The sequence below is a fragment of the Terrapene carolina genome, unplaced genomic scaffold, assembly GCF_002925995.2.
Source record: "Terrapene carolina triunguis isolate 2854851 unplaced genomic scaffold, T_m_triunguis-2.0 Scaffold93, whole genome shotgun sequence".
In the NCBI taxonomy this organism is placed as follows: Eukaryota; Metazoa; Chordata; order Testudines; family Emydidae; genus Terrapene; species Terrapene triunguis.
In genome coordinates this window covers 19,376,209-19,396,821 of record NW_020664444.1, presented here as the reverse complement: position 1 = coordinate 19,396,821, position 20,613 = coordinate 19,376,209, and the positions used below count along the sequence as shown (strand labels likewise).

The window sequence follows — 20,613 nt, the reverse complement described above, 5'->3', positions numbered from 1 at the left end:
GCATACTTCAAGTGCATTTCTGAATCATGGCCTTAGAGTTTATGGGTGAAATTCCTTCTGTCCAGAGGACCAGCACAAGGCCTATGCATAATTAAAGCCCTCAAAATAGGAGGTAAGTGGTGCATGAAGTGCTGGCCCTCTGCACGAGGTGACCCTACATACTTAGCTTGATGCATAAGAAGTTATACCAGTTATCCCAGATTGGGAGGAACGCACAGATATCCTTTAGCAAATGTTATTGTACAGCTGTCTTTTATCTCTTAGTATTCAGTTGTTTTAGAAAGCAAGTGGTATGGACATCCATGGAGATGGCATCAAGACATAGCAGTAATATATTTAAACAACAGTTAGATGATTACGTACAATTTTACAAGTTAAAAGGAATTAGTGAGTTTTGTGCATAGGGGGAGCTGTCTGCTCTTTCTAGGAGCTAAAGGGGAATGTTTCCACTGATCTTGCTTAATTGCTATGGGGATTTTTGCTTGGAGATATTTTTGCCATTAGAGGACTCAAAAAGCCAACAACATTTAGATTTTTAATAAGATTTTAAATTGTCTAGGATAAACATGGCAACGTTGTCACCGGCCCATTCCAGACACAAAGGGCTTATGGCCTGCTAGCTATGTGACTATGAAGTGCTAAGTTATTGTTACCATCGTAGCTGAAGAGGAGATCTTTTCATCTTACATTGATTTTGCGCTAAGTAGAAAACTGGGCCCATGACACTGACCTTGGTCAGCTTGTTGTTCTGATCGTCCATTACGAGAATGTCATCTTCCATTTTCTTTATCTTGGCCTCTGCTGTTACTTTCTCAAGTTGTAGTTTTTGCCTTGCAGCTTCTTCTTCTTCTAGCTGGTCCTCAAGGTCCTTTTTGGTGGGAAAAAAGCCCCCAAAAACATGAATTCTAGAATGAATGTACTACAGGGCCTATTTTAGGCCTGCCCAAACCTATGTGGGCATATTAAAAGCTTTTCTAGTTTTAAGAAATGGGTGACCCATAAGGGTCTTGGCAATACAGAAGGAAAGATTTAGTAATCTAGCCATTTAGAAAAGAAACTCTTTAAATATTTTAAATTGGGATGGGGAAGAATGTGCCTGTCTACTATAAAGAATTACATGGAGGGGAAAACAGCAGAAATGCATTCCTACTACTGTGTAGCACAGGGGTTCTCAAACTGGGGGTTGTGACCCCTTAGGGGGCCACGAGGTTATTACATGGGAGGTCACGAGCTGTCAGCCTCTACCCCAAACCCCTCTCCGCCTCCAGCATTTATAATAGTGTTAAATATAAAAAAGGTTTTTTAATTTATAAGGGGGGGTCGCACTCAGAGGCTTGCTGTGTGAAGGGGGTCACCAATACAAACGTTTGAGAACCACTGGTGTAGCATATACATATTCCACAAAGTACTATATAGCAGCTACTGTCATATGATCAGTAGTTGCCAATTTTGTCAGTGAGGTGCAATTGTATGAGCTGTACATAGGTTACAGTACCAGCATTTGTTGTTGCAACTTTTTCTTCTCTGTTTGCAACTGATGACTGCGGTCCTCCTCCTCTTCAATCCGGGCCTCCATTTCATGCAAGATCTCCTCCAGCTCTTGCTTCTTAGCAGATAGGCGGACTCTCATCTCTTCAGCTTCAGCATACAGTTCGGTCTCGGCCTGAAGCTGTTCCTGAAGGAGATTCTTTTCTTCACACAGCTATGCAGATAAATGGATATGCATTTAAAACTTAGCTCACAAGTTACCCAGTGCTGCTTTCTTTAAGAAATATGTGGACAAATTGGAGAGACTGTCCAGAGGAGAGCAACCAGAGTAATAAAAAGTTTAGAAAACCTGACCTATGAGGAAAGGTTAAAAAAACTGGGCTTGTTCACTCTTGAGAAAAGAAGACTGAGTGGCAACATGTTAAGTCAAATATGTTACAGGCAGTTATAAACAGGACTATGACCTATTGTTCTCCATGTCCACCGAAGGTAGGACAAGAAGTAATCAGTTTAATTTACATCAAGAGATATTTAGATTAGATATTAGGAAAAGCTTTATAATTTTAAGTGTAGTTAAACTCTGGAATAGGTTTCCAAGGTAAATTGTGAAATCCTCATCATTGGAGCTTTTTAAGAACAGTTTAGACAAATGCTTATCAGGGATGGTCTAGGTTTACTTGGTCCTGTCTCAGTGCAGGAGGCTGAACTAGATGATCTTGTGAGCTCCTCTCCAGCCCTACATTTCTATGATTCCATGGTTCTCCTAGACTGCCAGTGAATAGAGATTAGTACTGATAGGAGGTCTAGGGGTCCAGGCTCTTGAAGTCTGGCAGTGGACTGCAGTGTGCTTTGGTTCAGGTCCATTGATGTTAAGAGGATCAGAAGCATAAGGAGAATAGACCCTTTTGCTGGTATTTTGTAACATTTAATAAGCTTCTAAAAATAAAATAATTGATAAAGTTTCCAGTGGTCCACAACTGTATGTCACCTGATTGTGTTTCAGCTCCAATTCCTTCAATTCACTCTCTGCTTTTTGTTGTCTTTCCTTCGTTCTCTGTAGCTCCTCGTCTTTGGCCTGCATTTCTTCCTCTTGGCGGGTGACTTGTAAGAGTGGTTTCACCTGAAAAACCAAGTATGAATGTTGCTTTTCAGCATTTACTTTAGTGAATGCAATATTTATCAAGGATGCCAGACTGACAGCCCTATGGACGAACTTTTGTATTATGAAGGTAGTGGAGCAATACAGCACAGTCAGTTCTAGTACAAGCTTCCCCACACCACTGAGCTTCAGCAACGCTCTTGAAAGGCCACTTCTCTGTTAAAAAGGCTATTTCATTCTTTGGGTCATGTCAGTCCTCTGATTCTCTGATGAGACTTATGAAACGGGACAATTCGAACAAGATGTGATGGGGAATTGTGATGCAGGGCTCCTCTTCACTAACTCATTTCAACGTCTGATATGAAATTAAAGATCTAAACATGCTAATTCTTCTTGTGTGAATCCTTTTCAGGGGCTTATTTTCATCATCTGAATAAAGACAGAATGACCCATACTTTTAATAACATTCCAGAGATATGTTCAAAACCTTTCTGACAATGAGCCTAATCTTAAACCGTCTGAAATCAGTGACTTTTACTGATTACAACGGACTTGGGAGCAGGCCCTATAGGTCAGTAAAAGTCCTTCCTCCTAACTTGACTTAGAATCCTAGACAATCTCTCTCATTTGGAAGGCTGAAGAGAAATTCACTGAATGACAGTCACTTACTTTAGTGAACAGTCTCCACCATTGCCAGTTCCTTAGCTTCAGGTAAGCAGAACAGTTTCTCTGAATGACCTTCATTGCTGTTAACTGCTGCTGTCTCTTGGCAAAGGCCCTGTAATTAAATACAAAGCAACTTCCTTCAAATAATCTGATAATAGTGAGCACAAGTTGTCTGCACAATACATTTCAAACAAAACAACGCTGGTGCACAAATCTGTGTGAAAGTTTGAGATGTCTGGTGCAAACTCTCACTTTAAAAGTGTCTCATTATTTGTGGTACCCATAGAAAGGTGGTAATTTTGTCTGTCTTTTCAGTATTTTATTCTGCTGTTTTTAGAATGGCTTAATTGTAGAGATGGGATCAAACCACAAAATCCAGATCTGAGTATGGACATCTCCAGAATCCTGGGTATGCAGGCATTCGGATCTAGGCTTTTTATTCAGGTCCATAATTCTTTAATCATACCATATTTAAAGTTGTTCGTTCAGAAGTCTGAGGGCCTTGATGGCAGGGCCCAAGGGAAAAACCTTTATTGTTAATATTTAAAAAATGGGCTTTTACCTCTTAGAGTGCTTAGTTGGTTTAAAATTATTTGGGAGTACGGTCAGGTGACTCAAGTGCCCAGTGCTTCAGGTCCAAGCTCTGTATCAATGGGGTTTAACGCTTTACAAATGGCATCAGCTTTATTATTTATATTTATTATTTGTATTGTGGTAGCATCTAGCATTCCTAGTCATGGACCAGAACCCTGTTGTGCCAGGGCCATACAAATAAAGAACAAAAAGACAGTCCTTGCAGTTTACAGTCTAAGTAGTTGAAGTACTTCTATTCTATGTAATTGATCTTATTAGATTCTTAAGGGGAAGAAGTATGTTTTCTTATATACATGTACTGCACCTGACACCTTTGCATTACAGTGGCACCCAAAATGTCGCAATAACCATAAACCTCATTTTAAAAAAAAGCCTCAAGTTGCAATGCAGATAACTACACTCCGTGATCTACATCGCCATAGACTTTATTGTGTTTCTGACAACGCAGTCTTACTTTCTTGCCAGGTAGCCTCGACTTTGAGCCTGGAAAGCAATAATGATGTCTGTGATTTTCAAGTCTCTTTCTTCTTCCAGATGAGCCAGGACACCAGTTCTGAAGAAGATTTTACTTTGTCCAATCCTGTACAAGTTGGGATCAAGTTCTAATGCTTTGATCTATTGGGAGGGAAACAAGGATATTTTGTGGACTCTGTCATTACAGTTCAGTCTTAAATACTTTTCATTGGAATGGTTTTTACACTGTTTGCAGAAAAATTAACCATTTCCATGTAAAATGTATGTTCCTGACTTTATTAATTTTGGTTGAAAACATTCTGCTCACCATCAGTATACAAGCCTGTTTCCCGTCCATAAATCCTTTAGGAATAGCATTTGCAGCAAGAATTTCATATCTGTAAACAGAAATGGCATAGAAAAGGAAAATCAATTATTTAGCGCAGACGTAATCTTAGTTTCAGCACAGATGAATGTGTATTACAACACTCCAAATCATATTGTCCTACCGCTGGCGGAATTCCTGGAAGACAATTCTGTTGGGGAATCCTTGCCGGCAGATACGAATCCCTTCCAAGACACCATTGCATCGTAACTGCTCCAGCACTAAATGGGCATCAAGTTTGCCAGCCTATGGAATAAAGACATTTTCAGTTTTAGCATATAAAATAAATAAGGAAGGAAGATAGAAGTTTGGAAAGTGTATTACTGGCACAGCATTATAATGGAAGATATGACCTATGAGGAAAGGTTAAAAAAATTGGGCATGTTTAATCTCGAGAAAAGAAGATTGAGGGGGGAACTGATAACAGTTTTCAGATATGCTAAGGACTGTTATAAAGAGGATGGGGTTCAGTTGTTCTCTGCATCCCTGAAGGTAGGACAAGAACTAATCGGCTATATCTGTAGCAAGGGAGATTTAGGTAAAACTTTCTAACTACAAGGGTATGTAAGCTCTGGCCTAGACTTCCAAGGGAGGTTGTAGAATCCCCATCATGGGAGGTTTTAAGAACAGGTTGGACAAACACCTGTCAAGGATGGTCTACGTTTACTTGGTCCTGCCTCAGCATCGGGGACTGGGCTTGCTCACCTCTCAGGGTCACTTCCAGCCCTACATTTCTATATTTCTATAATACTGTCATCTGCAACATTGTTCTCCAGGTAGTGGGTCATGATCTACCAGTGGATCATGGGAAGGTTGTACATGGATTGTGGGCCTGCTGTGGAGGCCTCAAGGGGGCAGGTTTGGAGAGCAACCCTGCCCCACACTCACCCCACAGTGGTGGCTCCTGTCCCGGGGGCTGGGCCTGGCTCCCTTGTCTAGGTGTTGTGACCTGTCATTGCAATCCAGTGCACCAGTTCACAGTGCCACTCACTCAAATTTGGCCTGGCTGCGCCCCTGTCATGATGGAGGGGTGACCAGGCCAAATCTGAGTGGTTCTGTGACCCTGTGCACCAGGTTGCAATGCCACTCACTCAAATGAGGTCTGGCTTTCCCTCTGTCATGACATTGGGGCAGTTGGGCCAAACCTGGGTGCTGCTGTGATACCATGTACCAGGTAACAATGCTCAGAGCCATGTCCAACACCATGGACAGGAGCTGCCATTTTGGGGTGAGTATGGGGTAGCTTCCTCTCCAACCCATCCCCACTCCTGGAGCCTCCCCTCTGCATGAGGCTGGGATAGGATTTCCTTAGTAAAAAGTCTGGGAATCAGTGGAGTCTACAGTATACTGTTCTAGTTACTAGAACTTGACAAGAATAATGAAACCTGAGCATTTGAAACGTACCCTTTTTTCATGATTTGGAATGATACAACGGACAAAGTTTGGATTTGTGTTCCTTAGGGTAGTCATCAGCTTGGTCAGTTGCTCCTTATAGAGTTGCCCAACAGTACGGAACATGCCCTTCTTGGTTTTTGAAGCACTAGGGAGTGAACTTTCAGTCATCTTTGCCATCTGGTCCAGCCCCACTATGCGGTCCACTGAAACATAAAAGCAAGGGTGAATGGTACCTCTCAGACAGATGGTCTTCAAAGTTCATTGCTTCTGGCATAATTGCACACCTTATTAAAATCTAGTATAATCTAACCCTATATTGTGGTAGTATATAAAAGTTTAGTAGCAACAGTCATAGATATAGGCAAGATTAAATATCTGGTAAGGTCTACCACTTCTGTGTCAATGCTGAAAATACAACTTGTTAGGGACTGATGACTGAATACAGTGCTGTTGAACACATGGCTATTAATATAGAACACTTAGCCCTTATATATGGGTTTACATCTACCTACAAACATTATGCTCGCCTCACAACACCCCTACACAGGTAGAATTATCAAGCAGGTTAGAACTGGGAAAACTACCCACCACCACTTCCTGATTCCCACCCCAGTGTTGCACACATTGGCCCACACTCCCTTCTGGGTCATTTCCCCGGATTATCTCAATGTTTGGGTTATCCTCCAAGTCCTTTGGAAAAATGAGGGTTCTGCTGTTTATATTGTACATACGTTTGTACAGCTCCTTGTGATTCTTTTAGATTAAAAGTGCTATGTAATAGAATATCATACTCAAAGGGGCCAGTGAAATTACACCTCCTTAGCAATGCCCATGGGGCACTCATTTGAGATGTGGGAGTGAGATATGGATTGTACATGATCACTCTTCAGAAGTAAAATCAATATAAGCTGCTCAATGTTACATGTTCAATAGCAGATACATGCTGAATCTTCATTTTCATGATCTTTTTGGATGGCATTTTAAAGTAAGTAATTGATTTGATGGAGCTTAAGCCATACATGCTGTCTCTGAGGAGTACAGTTTAAGGATTTAATAAGTTTAGGTCCTAAAGGATGATTGACAGCTCTTTACACAACATTACAAGCTTAGCGTTCAGATTCATACCATCTTTCCAAAGGTCTGCCACAAATTTGTCTGAAGACTGATTCAGCAGAGAAGTCACATTGTCATTTAGTGGATCCATGTTCTTCGTTAGCCAGGCACTTGCACTGTAGTCAACCTTTAGAAAATATCACTCATGTAAAAATCTGTTCTCAGTCAGGAATTTTGATAGTGAGGACCCTGATCCTGACTGGGAACTTTGGGCACTATAACAATCCAAATAATAACAATAATGTGAAATGCCCTGTGTAGATAGGATTTGCTCACATGGATTAAGGTTGGTATATGCGTGGCTCTTAAAGGTTAATGCACTCATATTTTGGGGGCCCAATCCTACTGCCATATCCACATCACTGGACTCCTGCTATCTTTGTGAATTTGTTTGGAGACTCCAAAGTAGTGGCATTTTTGAGAAACACTTAGCTTTGGACTAACTCTGCTCAAATTGAAATCAATGGATTTCACCAGGGATGGACTTCAATGGGAGCAAAATTAGATCAGTTCTGAGTGCTTTCTATATGTTACAGAATGAAAGCACTTTTTATTCCAGCAAACTAAGTCACTCTCCGTACTTTGATTCTATTTCTTGGCAATCTCTCACACTTTGGCTGGATATTTCACTGTTTGGTCATCAAAGAGTTACAAGTTTTGTATAGTAAGAGAGCTTAGTCCTGTCCAATACCCTTCCTGCATAGTGGATTATGGAGAACTCAGTTTTGTCTTTGAGTTGTTTAGGCTTCTGGAACTTGGAATGACTGCCTTGTTCTTGACACAGTTTCTCTACAAAAGATGTGTCTGTAGCTTTGGGGAACCAGCACTCTTCATCCAGGAGAGCCAGGACACCAGGCGGGTTGTTCTGCAACATAAGCAGTAGACACATCAGTCATATGCAATGAAAGAAAATCACCTTAAAAATTTCCTCTAGGTTATTATTAATCATACTCTGAAACAATGGAGCCAAAAAGTGTAAGGTTACACAAAGCCCCTGTTGGACTGAGATATAAGCATCCCTTATCCAACCTACACAATGTTGTCCCACCTAAAGACATGTAATCTTACCGGTCTTTCAATCAGCTCAATGCAAGGTTGCAGATCAAGGCCAAAGTCAATGAAATTCCATTCAATGCCCTCACGCTGATACTCCTCCTGCTCCAGTATGAACATTGTGTGGTTGAAGAGCTGCTGAAGTTTCTCGTTTGTGTAATTGATACACAATTGCTCAAAAGAATTGACCTGAAAATGGGATGAAAGAACTGAATTATTACATTTAAAAATAAATGTACAAGAAAAATGTGAATAGTAAGATAACATTTTGTATCTTCTAGTTCTTTTATTAGTAATAATCGTTACATTATAAGGGGGTAGATTTTACTATCCTAACTTTGGCTTTACATGAACATTTACATTAAACTCTTACACATTAGGTTAACCAGCTATAGTTAAAAGCAACAGAGAGTCCTGTGGCACCTTTAACACTAACAGATGTATTGGAGCATAAGCTTTCATGGGTGAATACCCACTTCGTCAGACGCATGTAACGGAAATTTCCAGAGGCAGGTATAAATATGCAGGCAAGAATCAGTCTGGAGATAACGAGGTTAGTTCAATCGGAGGGTGAGGTCCTCTGCTAGCAGTTGAGGTGTGAACACCAAGGGAGGAGAAACTGCTTTTGTAGTTGGCTAGCCATTCACAGTCTTTGTTTAATCCTGATCTGATGGTGTCAAATTTGCAAATGAACTGAAGCTCAGCAGTTTCTCTTTGGAGTCTGGTCCTGAAGTTTTTTTGCTATAAGATGGCTACCTTTACATCTGCTATTGTGTGGCCAGGGAGGTTGAAGTGTTCTCCTACAGGTTTTTGTATATTGCCATTCCTGATATCTGACTTGTGTCCATTTATCCTTTTACGTAGTGACTGTCCAGTTTGGCCAATGTACATAGCAGAGGGGCATTGCTGGCACGTGATGGCATATATAACATTGGTGGACGTGCAGGTGAATGAACCGGTGATGTTGTAGCTGATCTGGTTAGGTCCTGTGATGGTGTTGCTGGTGTAGATATGTGGGCAAAGTTGGCATCGAGGTTTGTTGCATGGATTGGTTCCTGAGTTAGAGTTGTTATGGTGCGGTGTGTGGTTGCTGGTGAGAATATGCTTAAGGTTGGCGGGTTGTCTGTGGGCGAGGACTGGCCTGCCTCCCAAGGTCTGTGAAAGCGAGGGATCATTGTCCAGGATGGGTTGTAGATCACTGATGATGTGTTGGAGAGGTTTATGCTGAGGACTGTAGGTGATGGCCAGTGGAGTTCTCTTGGTCTATAGTTAAGTTTGTTAAGCTACAGTTAAGTTTGTTTTCTCAACTCAATGTAATTCTCAATAGTTGTATGTAGGTGCCTCTTTATCACTGAAGTAGTACGAGTTTATAATCCACTTATTGCATTTCTTAAATTTCCGAGTACCCAACCTGCCTCTTTATAAACGTCACAGAACAATGTTCAGTATATTCCCACCCCACACAGGCCTAGTGCGCTGCTTAAGGCCCCAGTCCTCCACTGAGGATGGAGCAGGATGATCCCTGCATCCATACAGAGCCCTTTGGTGCTGTGCAGTTGCAGAGGGTCTGCCTACCTGGTTCTCCGAGCAGGATCAGGGTTTAAGACTTTTAGAAAAAGACAGATAATGAGACTGACGAAAACGAAAGAGTGAAATACACAAGTGGGAAGTTAAAATGTTCAGATCATCTTGTGCCAAATAGTACATACCTCAAAAATCTCAAATCCAGCGATATCAAGGATCCCCAGGAAAGACGCTCCTTGTCTTTTTGTTTTATCCAGAGCTTTGTTCACACGACTAAGAATCCAACGGAACAGACGTTCATATGTTGCTTTGGCTAAAGCCTCTATCGCAAAGTCTGCCTATTAATGCAGGGCAGGGAAGAAGATATGAAATGAATGAACAAATCAAAATCAGACACTATCTTCCATATAGAACAGTAATGGGGTGCAGGGGATAGGGTTGCCCGTTCCCCCCCTCACACACTGATTTTTAAAGAAGAAAGTTAGCAGAGTTAAGGAGATCACAAATTGATACCTGCTCTTTGGTCTGGGCTTTCTGAACAACATCTCGTCCAACTTTGATCCGTGGTGTCAGGATTGCCCTTGTGAAATCTGTCACGTTAATACCCATCAGGTGACACACTTTCTGTGCAGCTTCAATCAAGAGAACAAAATTCTATTTCACACTGGATTTTCTCATGGTAGATCAATAAATGTCTATGCTAGGAGTATGTCTAATGATGAACCCATTATCCCTCCATTCCATTAAAATATCTTCCTCATGCATATGCGAAAGAGACTCCACAAGTGTCATTCACAACACCAGCAGCATATGCATTGTTCAGCCACCTAGGGACTCAAGATCACCAGATATGATGCATGTTAATTTTGTTAATTTAAAGTGCAGAATCTCTTTTTCAATAGTTGCAGCATCAGTGGAAATCAACAATGAAAATGAGTTTCAGAGTAGCAGCCGTGTTAGTCTGTATCCGCAAAAAGAACAGGAGTACTTGTGGCACCTTAGAGACTAACAAATTTGTTAGTCTCTAAGGTGCCACAAGTACTCCTGTTCTTTTTAATGAAAATGAGAAGACTGGTACAAATTACAATTTACTTAACAGTCTGTGATGGGGTGTGTTTCCACACTGGCAGTGAAATGATTAATAGGAGTCAGAGAGCACTTAGCACCCCTGGTTGCACCTGGAGGGTGGGTCAGGCCCAATTAAAGTCAAGACCCAGCTAGGGAGGAGCTGGGTGGTTACTATAAAGAGAAGAAGCCCAGACTAGAAAGGAGGCTGGAGGAGGGACACTGGAAAGACAGGGGAGTGGTGCAAGTTGCTATGATGGTCCCTGAAAGAGAGTAGGAATTGGACTTCTGGAGAGGAAGCCCTGGGAGGTGTTGCTCATTACAAGAGCTGGAAGGAACATTGTAGAGCCTAGAGAGGATAAAAGGGGCCTAGAGACGGACCAAGGTAGGAAAGCCAAGGAAGCCAGGGGTCTAAAGGAGCAGAACTTGACTGCTCACTGCAGTGGTACTGAGCTGTAGAGGGAGGGCCTAGGCACTCCTACCAGTGACTGGGGAAAGGTGGTGTGAACCTCCCTCCCACACACACACACATCCTTGAGACAAGGGGCAAGGGCTATGGAGAGCCTTGAGATAAGGGGAGTGAAGACCACAGGGCCCAGAGTTGCGGGTCAGACACCTGATGTAAGGTCAATGGACAATTGTTTTGTGGGATTCTCTGTTACCCTGGAAAGAGTCAGATTGAATGTGACCTGGCTGGCGGGCTGAGTGGTGAGAAGAGGCAGGGCTGGAGTCAGCAGAGGTTTCTGGATGAGGTGAGCCTGCTACACTACATTATGCCACACTATGAGGGTGTGCACAAGCAGTGACTCCACCTTTGACACAGACATTTTATTATGCTATTCATGGTTTTCAATTTAAATTTTGAAGAGATAAAATTATACCAGTGTCATCTGGCATAGAAGCTTGATCAGTATTTCTCTCCTTCTTGAAGATAATATTACCCAGCTGTAGGACAGATGAAACAACCTTCAGCATTGCTGTAAAATAAATTAAAGAGTAAAATGTCAGGAATTCTATCAATAGAAATAATAGGCATATAATCCAAAATGACTGTCCCCTAAACAGCTATTTTATAGTGTAGACCATATCTTAAGAGAGTGTCTCTCACGGGTTTACCTCCCCTTCCGTTTATGATGATCAGGGCCATCTCCCTGCCTTGGTGACTGCGATGCACCAGGAGCAACTAAAGCAATTGCTTACACAGGGAAGTCATGTTAGAAAAGCAGGTGGTGTATCTGTAGCTCACTTTGAATACAGTTTAATAGCTGGAAATAAGAAGAGCAGCCAGCACCATGTCAGGTATTCACGACCACCACTTAGTGCTCTAAGGACTGTTGATGGTTCATGGACCATAGGTTGGGAACTACGGTGTTGTAATACGTTATTATAGTAATTGTCTTAAGATACTTCTAAGAGCAAAAGGATTTGTTAACTTATCAATTCCATGGAATTAAAGTGAAGCACATGTATGAGTCTTGCAAGATTGGGGCCTAAGTATTTAGTATACAAAACATCATCTGATTAAAGTGCAATTCCAAAAGTGTGCATTAACATAACACTGCATCGCCTTAGATGTTAAAATACATTGTCACTTTACAAACCAGATTGTCTTTCAGGGGTTAATTCTTCTTTTTGCTAGATGCCTAGACTTGTACAAGCAGAGAATGATGCTTCAGCAGGTTCATATTTTGGGGGTCCAGGCGTGGGGGATTAAGGGATCAATACAAAGAATTACTATTGATGCCAGTGAGAGGTGCAGGCATCATCTCCTCCTGCATGCCTTGATGGGAGACAAGACCTGCCACCTTTATTAAAATAGACACTTTTGAATCCAATCGGGAGAGGTGCTAAATTGCTGCTATGCAGGGTTTAGCACCCTCAGTTCCTAATGAAATCGGTGGGAGCTGATGGAGTTCTCAGCACCTCACAGGCTCAGTTTTGATCGATGTGGTCAGTAATAAGATCTCCATTGTCCTGGCCACCAGGTGTCACTTCAGGTATGAAGACTAACACAACCTGGGGGGGAAGCTGGGGAGGGGGAGAAGCACACATACAGTGTCATGACAGTTAAAACCACAAACTGACAGTTAAGAGGGTTCTTCTATGTCTGCATTTGTGTACATTTTCAAGATAATTTAGGCTGGTTGTTCATTTCCCTCTGTCCTGAACCTGCAGATAATACTAGTATTAACTGCTCAAGGCAGGCCCAATTCCTTCAAATTTAAGTCATAATATTTTGCAACTTTTTTTTTTGGTCATCTTTGTTGGAAAGTGCCTAAAAACTAGCTTTAAATGGTCATTAGTAGTGATCATGTGTGGAGTTTTGCCAGCTGGGATGCTTAAAAGTCTGTCCTTTAATAGCCATGTTTTACCTTTCAAGGCCCAATTTTTAAAGTACTACTGGATGTTGACAACTGTATTGATGGTTTGGCATTCAAATGGGTTCGGAATGCATGTAATGTTCCCTCACCAAGCAGCTCTCATGGGATTTGTCACTTCTGACACTGATGAAAAAAACCTTTGTAATTCCTCACTTACACAGACAGCAAAAAATGTAGAAATAATTTCAGGTGATCCACATTTAAGATACGTATGCACTACATATCTGTGTTTGTTCTATGCATTATATTTTGTATATAATCTAATACAATTTATTTTCTCATTCTAACGTACATAGTAATTCTTCTCATCTTATAACTTATTCCATTTTCAGTAATGGAACTCTTGACAGTTTAATCATATTCTGGGTGGGATTTTCAAAGATGTTCAGTTTAGCCATTATTTCAGTGGGGACAGAATTAGGCCAATGCTAAGTGTTTTTGAAAACCTCCACCCTAGAACAACATATAGCGCTTACATAGCAATTTCTATTTTTGTCAATCTTTTCAAACATATAATCAATTAGGCCTCCTTGCATAGCAAAGCCAACATTCACCCCAGACTTCCTGGTGCATCATCCTTCCCCCTTTCTTTTTGTATGAAATGGTTAGAGAGCTGAGGTGAGGCTGACAATGGCTATTTGTCAGGGTTCTATTGGCCTCGCTGACCCCAAGCCCCATGGATCACCAGCCAGACTGACATATAGAGAAGCGGTCTCCTGGTTTTTTTAGGGGTTTTCCTCAAGCATTGGCAGTATGAGCAATTTAATCACCAGGCTGTTAACTGCTGACCAGTGCTTGTGTTATATCATCTCCTACAGAGATTTTGTGGGGCGTTAATGCTGTTCCATTACCACTAACTAATTCTGCTTTGCATGCTACATGGCCCACAGTGGAGAGGAGAGCATGCTATGTAGTACAGCTGTCCTCCAACATCATCCCTTATCCATCTGATTATATCTCCCTTGATCATACAGTGTTAAGTTCCCATGTTATTCTTACAGATGGAACAGAGGCAACTGTATGTCTGGGAAGATTTCCTCTGTGGGAAAACCCTGGATCCCTTTCCATGGGAGTTGTGTGGTTTTATTCACCTCCTCAGCATGCAGTAGAAGGGAACATAGAGTGGCATTAGTCCTTCGAGCACAAGCACACTTTGAAGGGAGACAGGTATTACCCCATTTGACAGATGGTGAATCTGAGATAGAGGCTGAATGACTCACAGAGGTTTAGAACTCTGGGATTTTTGGTTCCCAGTCCAGTGGCAAGTCAATGCATCTCCAGAGAGGCCTGGACATGAGCCTTGAATAAAATTAACTTCCTAATATGAAACTAGATGTTCATTTACTTGCAGCTTACATAGTGGCACACCTTGAGAAGAATCCATTGCTGTACATGTGTGCACAGAGATTACAGCAATATTTCTTACTTTTACAAGCATCAACTTATTGCTCTATGTGCTTTACTTGACCTAAAGCTTGCTAGCAATTCTTACCAAGCTGCTCCTCTTCATTAAAACCCATAATTGCCATGGCTTCCAAGGTCTCCTGGAACATCTCATCATCTTGCTGACCAGGAATAGGCACGTTGCCATTAGATAAAAAGGTATAGTTGTTGAAACTTTCCAGCAATAAATCCTCTATAAAAGGTGAAGAAAAAAATCGACTTAGAGAAAAGATAATTTAACACACACCCATACTAGAAATCAGAATCTCATCGATTATTCAGAGTATAAAGTCTGCTTTTAAGTTCTCAAATCTTTGGACTATTAAGTCCATTCCCCTGATGCAAAGCAGACAAAAAAAATCAGTGGTTTGCCAACTGGGGATTTCCCTTGTGTATGGAATTTTGGGTGGTGTAGAGTTACCATGACCTAAATTTTCAGAAGTTACTAGTGAGTTTGGGTGCCTCCATTCACTAGTAGCTTTTAAAAATGTATTCTCACAGCTGCCAGTGAAGATGGCTATAGGAAAGAGGGCATAGCCAGGGCATCTTTGTCCTGGCAATTCCTGATTGCTGGAATGATCCTAAAAGCCAGGCGTGCACTATATCCCTGAGCAGTGCTGTGCACTTCCTGACCATTTGGGATCTGATCCTTTGTTTCCATCAAGCTTTTTCAAATTTAATGTTTTTCTAAAAAATTCCATATTTCTACTCATTTTAGAAGTAGGCCTTTTTAGATTTGGGGACTTGCACTTGATCTATTTGCGCTGGGGTGACCTGCGAACTGCAAACCACCAGTTATAGATGCACATAAGTTGGGACATTTCTACAACTCTTGAGTAGAATTGTTTAGAACAGCCAAGGAACTCATTACTTATAACAAGGATTGAATGAAATTACAGTTTCAGACATTAAGATCAATTACGTAACTCAGCCCTTCACAACCGCTGCTCAGATAGTTCAGCTTAAGAAAGTAACTTACTTTTCATTTGTTCCCCAGTGCCAGCGATCATATAGTAAAAGATATGAAATGTCCGCTCATCTCTAGCCTGGCGAATAGCACGAGACTTTTCAAGCAAATCTGGACGTTATGTATGTTAAAAAAAAAAAACCTTATTGGCATATTTTACTCAGTGCATCCTAACACTGCCAATTGCCTTAGTACAACCAGCGGCACATGTTGGATGTTAGCTTGTCTAACAAACATGGGTCTGATTCTGCAATCACTCGCTTCCATATGCAGTGCTTATTAATGATGTCAATTGAAATACTCACAAGAAGTGATATGAATGCTCGGTTGAGTGCTTACTACCATGAATAGTCCCATTTTATATCTGATCAATGGCGCTAAACATGGTAGCATTCATTATGTGTAGGCCTAGGTGTTTACAGAACCAGGCCTAATCTGAAGAGTTTACATGATATCTGTCATGTCATGCTGTGATGCCCTTCTTCCTCAAGAGTATACTAGGCTCTGATTCCCGGACGGGTTAAATCTTTCAACATCAACCAGTGTCTTCAGCACCTTTCCAGAAGCACTGCTCTCAAGGTTGGTGTAAGAGATATAAAAATAATAATAAACTGTTTTAATGAATATCTAATCTGCTAAAATTAGAGTTGGCAACACGTACATATGGCACAGGATCTGCAAATGAAGAATTGTGAAGAATAGTGCAGTAATGGTTCTTTTAAGCCCTTGGCTCTACACCATGGTTTTCTGAAGGAACAGGATCAGACCTTTAGTTCATAAGCCAAAAACTTTAAAGTTTGCCACAGCCTGAACATCTTCACTGCAATGAAAGAGTCCCTTAGCCTAAGCCCCCAAGTCAGCTGACATAGGTCAGCCACAGGTTTTTAACTGCAGTGTAGACATACCCTCAGTCTGCCATTTGAAATGGAGGAGGAGGGGGAAAGGATGTGCAGACCAGGTAGGGGAATCTGCAGAATCTGCATCAGAAAAGCTGTTTGCAAATGTCCAGCATTTGGATCTAGGTGGTGCACTCGAGTGCCAGAAATATTGGCACGGAACAAATATTTTATGAGCCCCAAGGATAAGTCATGTCTGGCAAGGCTGGGTTAGCAGTACATATACAGACAAGGTGACTCCGGAGGAATGGAAATCCTCCCATCAGTTTGGCAGGAGAAGTTTAACAAGGGGAAGGGAATTTTAGGTGATTCCAATACATTCCTGCTGGACAGCACCTCTTGTCGGTTTAATCCTGACTCCTGCATCTTTCCTATTGTAACTTTGCTGAAGAAAAAGTAAATGTCTTATGGATTAGTGGTATTGCGATGGCACCCCAGTCATGGACTAGGACCTCGTTGTAGTAGACGCTACAAAAGACCGTCTCCATCAGCATATTATCACTAGTGTTTTCTTCGAGTCCATCTATTTTAGTACTTACACGGGCGTCAACGCCATAGCATCTCATACACAATGAATTTATCTGCACAGCCCCATTGAGAGGCAAGGAAGTATTAGCCCTCTTTTACAGATGGGGAAAACTAAGCCGCAGGAGTAAGTGACCTGCCCCCGTCACACAGATGCAGAGCTGAAACCGAACCCAGATCTCCCAAGTCGGGGGTCTTAATCACAAGACTTCTCACCATAACACATGGCTTATTTGACTGAGACTCTGACAATAAAGTCTACTCTGATTGGGTGGGATGTTCTGTCAGTATTTTCTGAGACGCTGCGTGGGAGATAGTGTGCTTTGTCCCGATAGCTGAGAAAACAAACTGATTAGTCGGAACAGAAAATGTAAACATAAGAGTGAGACAAACTGCAAAATTGGTATCAGCATAAATGGAGCTACTTCCCTCCCGGCCCTTTGTTTATATCAGTCTTAGTAATATTTGCCTTTCTTAGACATGCAAGGGAGTCTGTTTATGTTACATCCTTTTGCTCCCCCTAGTTAGTTTCCCATGAAGCTCACTGAAAAGGATACAAGTTTCTATGTTTGCTCCAACAATGTAGCCGGTGACATCAAAATTGATGCGGATGAACTTACCCTGTCAATAAGAAGAGGACATGGTTTGGGCTCTTTCTGTGTTTTATAGCATATTTTAAGAGGCATGTTACAACATTGTCTGCTCTGTAATAACAGGCCCAATTGCTGCCTTCTGTAGCAAAACTCCTGGCAGGAGGCTGAAGGGAAGCAAGTCTCTGAGGTTCTCCTTGCAGAGATTTGCCTCAGTTTCATTTGGGTACTGTGAAAAGGAAGGACCCAGGTCTGGCAGGCTGGGGGCCAGTTCACAAACCCCATGGATCCTGCAAGTGGCCAGGGAATTTATAGTTCCACCTTGATTTCTGCAAGGCCAGTGGGGGGATGGTGTGAATCCCTTCTTTCTCTTCAACACAGATCCCTGGAGCCATAGAAAGGTATCTTCAGAGTTGGGGGGACAGGCAGGGAAATACTGTGGCAGCAGCTGATTCAACACAAGAGAGGACCCTCCACATGCTGATCAGGGTACAGATATAACCACCACTATCTTGGCTGTCACTGGGAACTGAACCTGATACCTCACAAGCTAGGTCAGGAGCATGAGCCTCGCTAAAGGGCTAATAGGGGATTACACCCAAACAGGCTGAATGTTAGTGACCATTAAAATTCTTACTACTTTTATTTACTTTAAAGTTATAGCTAAGCTAATAGTAAAATACTTTAGGCTTGAGTCAAGTTATTTTATAAGCCTTCCACTGTTGTAGCATTTCTACCTCCTATTAAAGTAGTGATTTTTGGATGCAAATGTTTGTTTTTAACATGTAAATTAATCTTCTGAGATCTTGCATCTCCAACTCTTTAATAATTAAAAATAATCAGAAAAAAATTGTTTTATTTTAATATCTATTATCCGTGAAAGAATACACATGATCATGGCGCTATCTTTACACAGAAGCATCATCTATTTTAAGACTCTTTTCAGAAATAAATGAGACAATCCAAGCCAGTGAAGATCAAAGATCCTGGCTCCATACGAGACTAATTTATTCAATATGAAAACTGGCCGAATGGGAAGGTTACTGAAAGGAAGTGGGCAGTTTTGAGAATAAAATCTAGTCTGTTTTAAGGCTCGTGCACATTTGAGAAAAGTAGTCTGATTTTCCTGGGATTTTCACACTCATTTTTATAATTTATTATTGTCACGGGTATTTATTGTGAAAGCCACTTTAGTATCTTATCTTAGTAGTGTATTGCAATAATAAAAAACCTTGAATTAGCATAGCCTGCTTATGAGTGTGTGTTATGTATCCCCCTCTGTGCCCAATCAACTTATAGTCAGTCCCTAATTATAGAGCCTTGGCTCTTTAACTCAAGTTTGTGCTTTTTAGTTCTGCAAGTGCCAGGTTCAATCCCCAGTGTGTTGGTCAGGATGGCAGCCACCACAATATCACACACGCACACGAGGAGGAAAGGTTGGGTTAACGCTGCTCCCACAGAAGTTACTACTTCATCAAGAGAAGACTTAGATAATGTCAAGTTGAAACTTCATGATTTCCCCTTCTCTTCCCTATAGTCACTAATTCACATGTTAAGACTCCTGCTAAATAAGTCATGCCAGAAGAAGAAAACTGATCTTGTTGGCAAAATGTTCTGAAAGTAAATATTAAGCCAAATAGCTCTGGCAGGGGCCAGATGCGTGTACTGCTAAACATTGAGTAGACTATGACACAGCCAACTTTTAGCTTGTTTTGTTCTTTTCTAACATACCAAAATAATGATTCAGGGAGAAATCCTAAATCCCTTCTTTAAAGGAAGTAATTATGGAGAATCTCTTTTAAAAAAAACTCCCCCGATGTTTGAGGGTTTTTAGCCATCTGCACACTTTGTCTTTATGGGGCACTGATGAGAGACACCGTACACACAGAGAGCATTTATACTACTTACAAATCTGGAGGAGTTGTCGTTCTTCACAGTTTTGGCATTGCCAAAAGCTTCAAGAATAGGATTTGCCTGAAGAAGCTGCTTTTCCAGCTCACCCTAAAATTCATGCAGACTCAAGTTAACCTTGAATTAATCAGTTATTTAAATGAAAACAGAAAATGCACATATCTGAGAAACTCAAGATGATTTAAGCCTAAGTGTATTTTTGCACTCCATGTAAATTTATTTTTTTTCCTCTAGTAATCTTTGTGTTTACATAATGGTGCACTGCAGTCTACTGCTGTTCTGTACACAAAGTCAAGAAGACCCTTTTCCAGTGCTGTTGCTTGTTGAAGATCAAAGTCTGTTTATCTGTTTAGCGTCATTACTGATTTGCCTTAATGAAAAGGGTCATTCTGTGTCAAAGATGGATATTTTTACTTTATTACCAAAAATACTTAGAACCTGCTGACTTTTTTTTTCCACGTTAGTGTACTGAGCTCTCACGATAGAAAATGATGTCATTAGAAAAAACTTGCTGAGAATACATTTAATGTAATGCAGCACAAAGATACAAAGTAGATTACACCAAGTCTATTAATCACATTACATGCAGGGCTATTTAGGTTGAATATGAAAATGCATAACTTTATTTCAAAATATGACCATGAATTCTCATGCAAACTTAAACACACTGTTATATTGTTAATTTTGATTAGTAATTGTGAATTAAGCAAATCATACAATGAAAGCAAATATGCACTTAATCCTACTTCTAGCACAATGATGCTAACAATAAGTAATTCTGCCTGAGGCCACTTGCATCTGAATTCCTCCTCATCATCATCTATACTACAGTCATTCATTGTCACATTCTAAATCCGTATTAACCTTTATTTCCAGGTATCCTAGTCTTTGATATTTCTCCTGCTATGTGCTCTGTATACCACTTCAAACATAGCTTTTAAAGCAGAAATTTCTTGTAAAAGCTTAATATTTTTTTAACAATGTAAATTACTCTAACAGTTAATGAAGGCAACATTTGGACTGAGTCCAGAGGAAATAACATAGGAAACTACCACTTGCCATGAA

General features: G+C 41.0%; 1 protein-coding gene across 1 annotated transcript in view; it reads right to left on the bottom strand.

The window, feature by feature from the left end:
* MYH11 (myosin heavy chain 11) overlaps positions 1 to 20,613 on the bottom strand; it is a 101,206-nt gene that overhangs the window by 21,890 nt on the left and 58,703 nt on the right. The window contains exons 6-23 of the mRNA XM_026650635.1: positions 19,546 to 19,638; positions 17,605 to 17,668; positions 15,639 to 15,737; positions 14,709 to 14,852; positions 11,717 to 11,812; positions 10,284 to 10,402; positions 9,956 to 10,108; positions 8,262 to 8,435; positions 7,885 to 8,058; positions 7,206 to 7,320; positions 6,090 to 6,283; positions 4,810 to 4,931; positions 4,629 to 4,698; positions 4,302 to 4,462; positions 3,257 to 3,365; positions 2,477 to 2,608; positions 1,496 to 1,702; positions 731 to 868 (exon numbers count right to left, since the gene is read on the bottom strand). Of these exons, the coding sequence (XP_026506420.1) occupies positions 731 to 868; positions 1,496 to 1,702; positions 2,477 to 2,608; positions 3,257 to 3,365; positions 4,302 to 4,462; positions 4,629 to 4,698; positions 4,810 to 4,931; positions 6,090 to 6,283; positions 7,206 to 7,320; positions 7,885 to 8,058; positions 8,262 to 8,435; positions 9,956 to 10,108; positions 10,284 to 10,402; positions 11,717 to 11,812; positions 14,709 to 14,852; positions 15,639 to 15,737; positions 17,605 to 17,668; positions 19,546 to 19,638 (2,364 nt within the window). The remainder of the gene's footprint in view (positions 1 to 730; positions 869 to 1,495; positions 1,703 to 2,476; positions 2,609 to 3,256; positions 3,366 to 4,301; positions 4,463 to 4,628; positions 4,699 to 4,809; positions 4,932 to 6,089; positions 6,284 to 7,205; positions 7,321 to 7,884; positions 8,059 to 8,261; positions 8,436 to 9,955; positions 10,109 to 10,283; positions 10,403 to 11,716; positions 11,813 to 14,708; positions 14,853 to 15,638; positions 15,738 to 17,604; positions 17,669 to 19,545; positions 19,639 to 20,613) is intronic.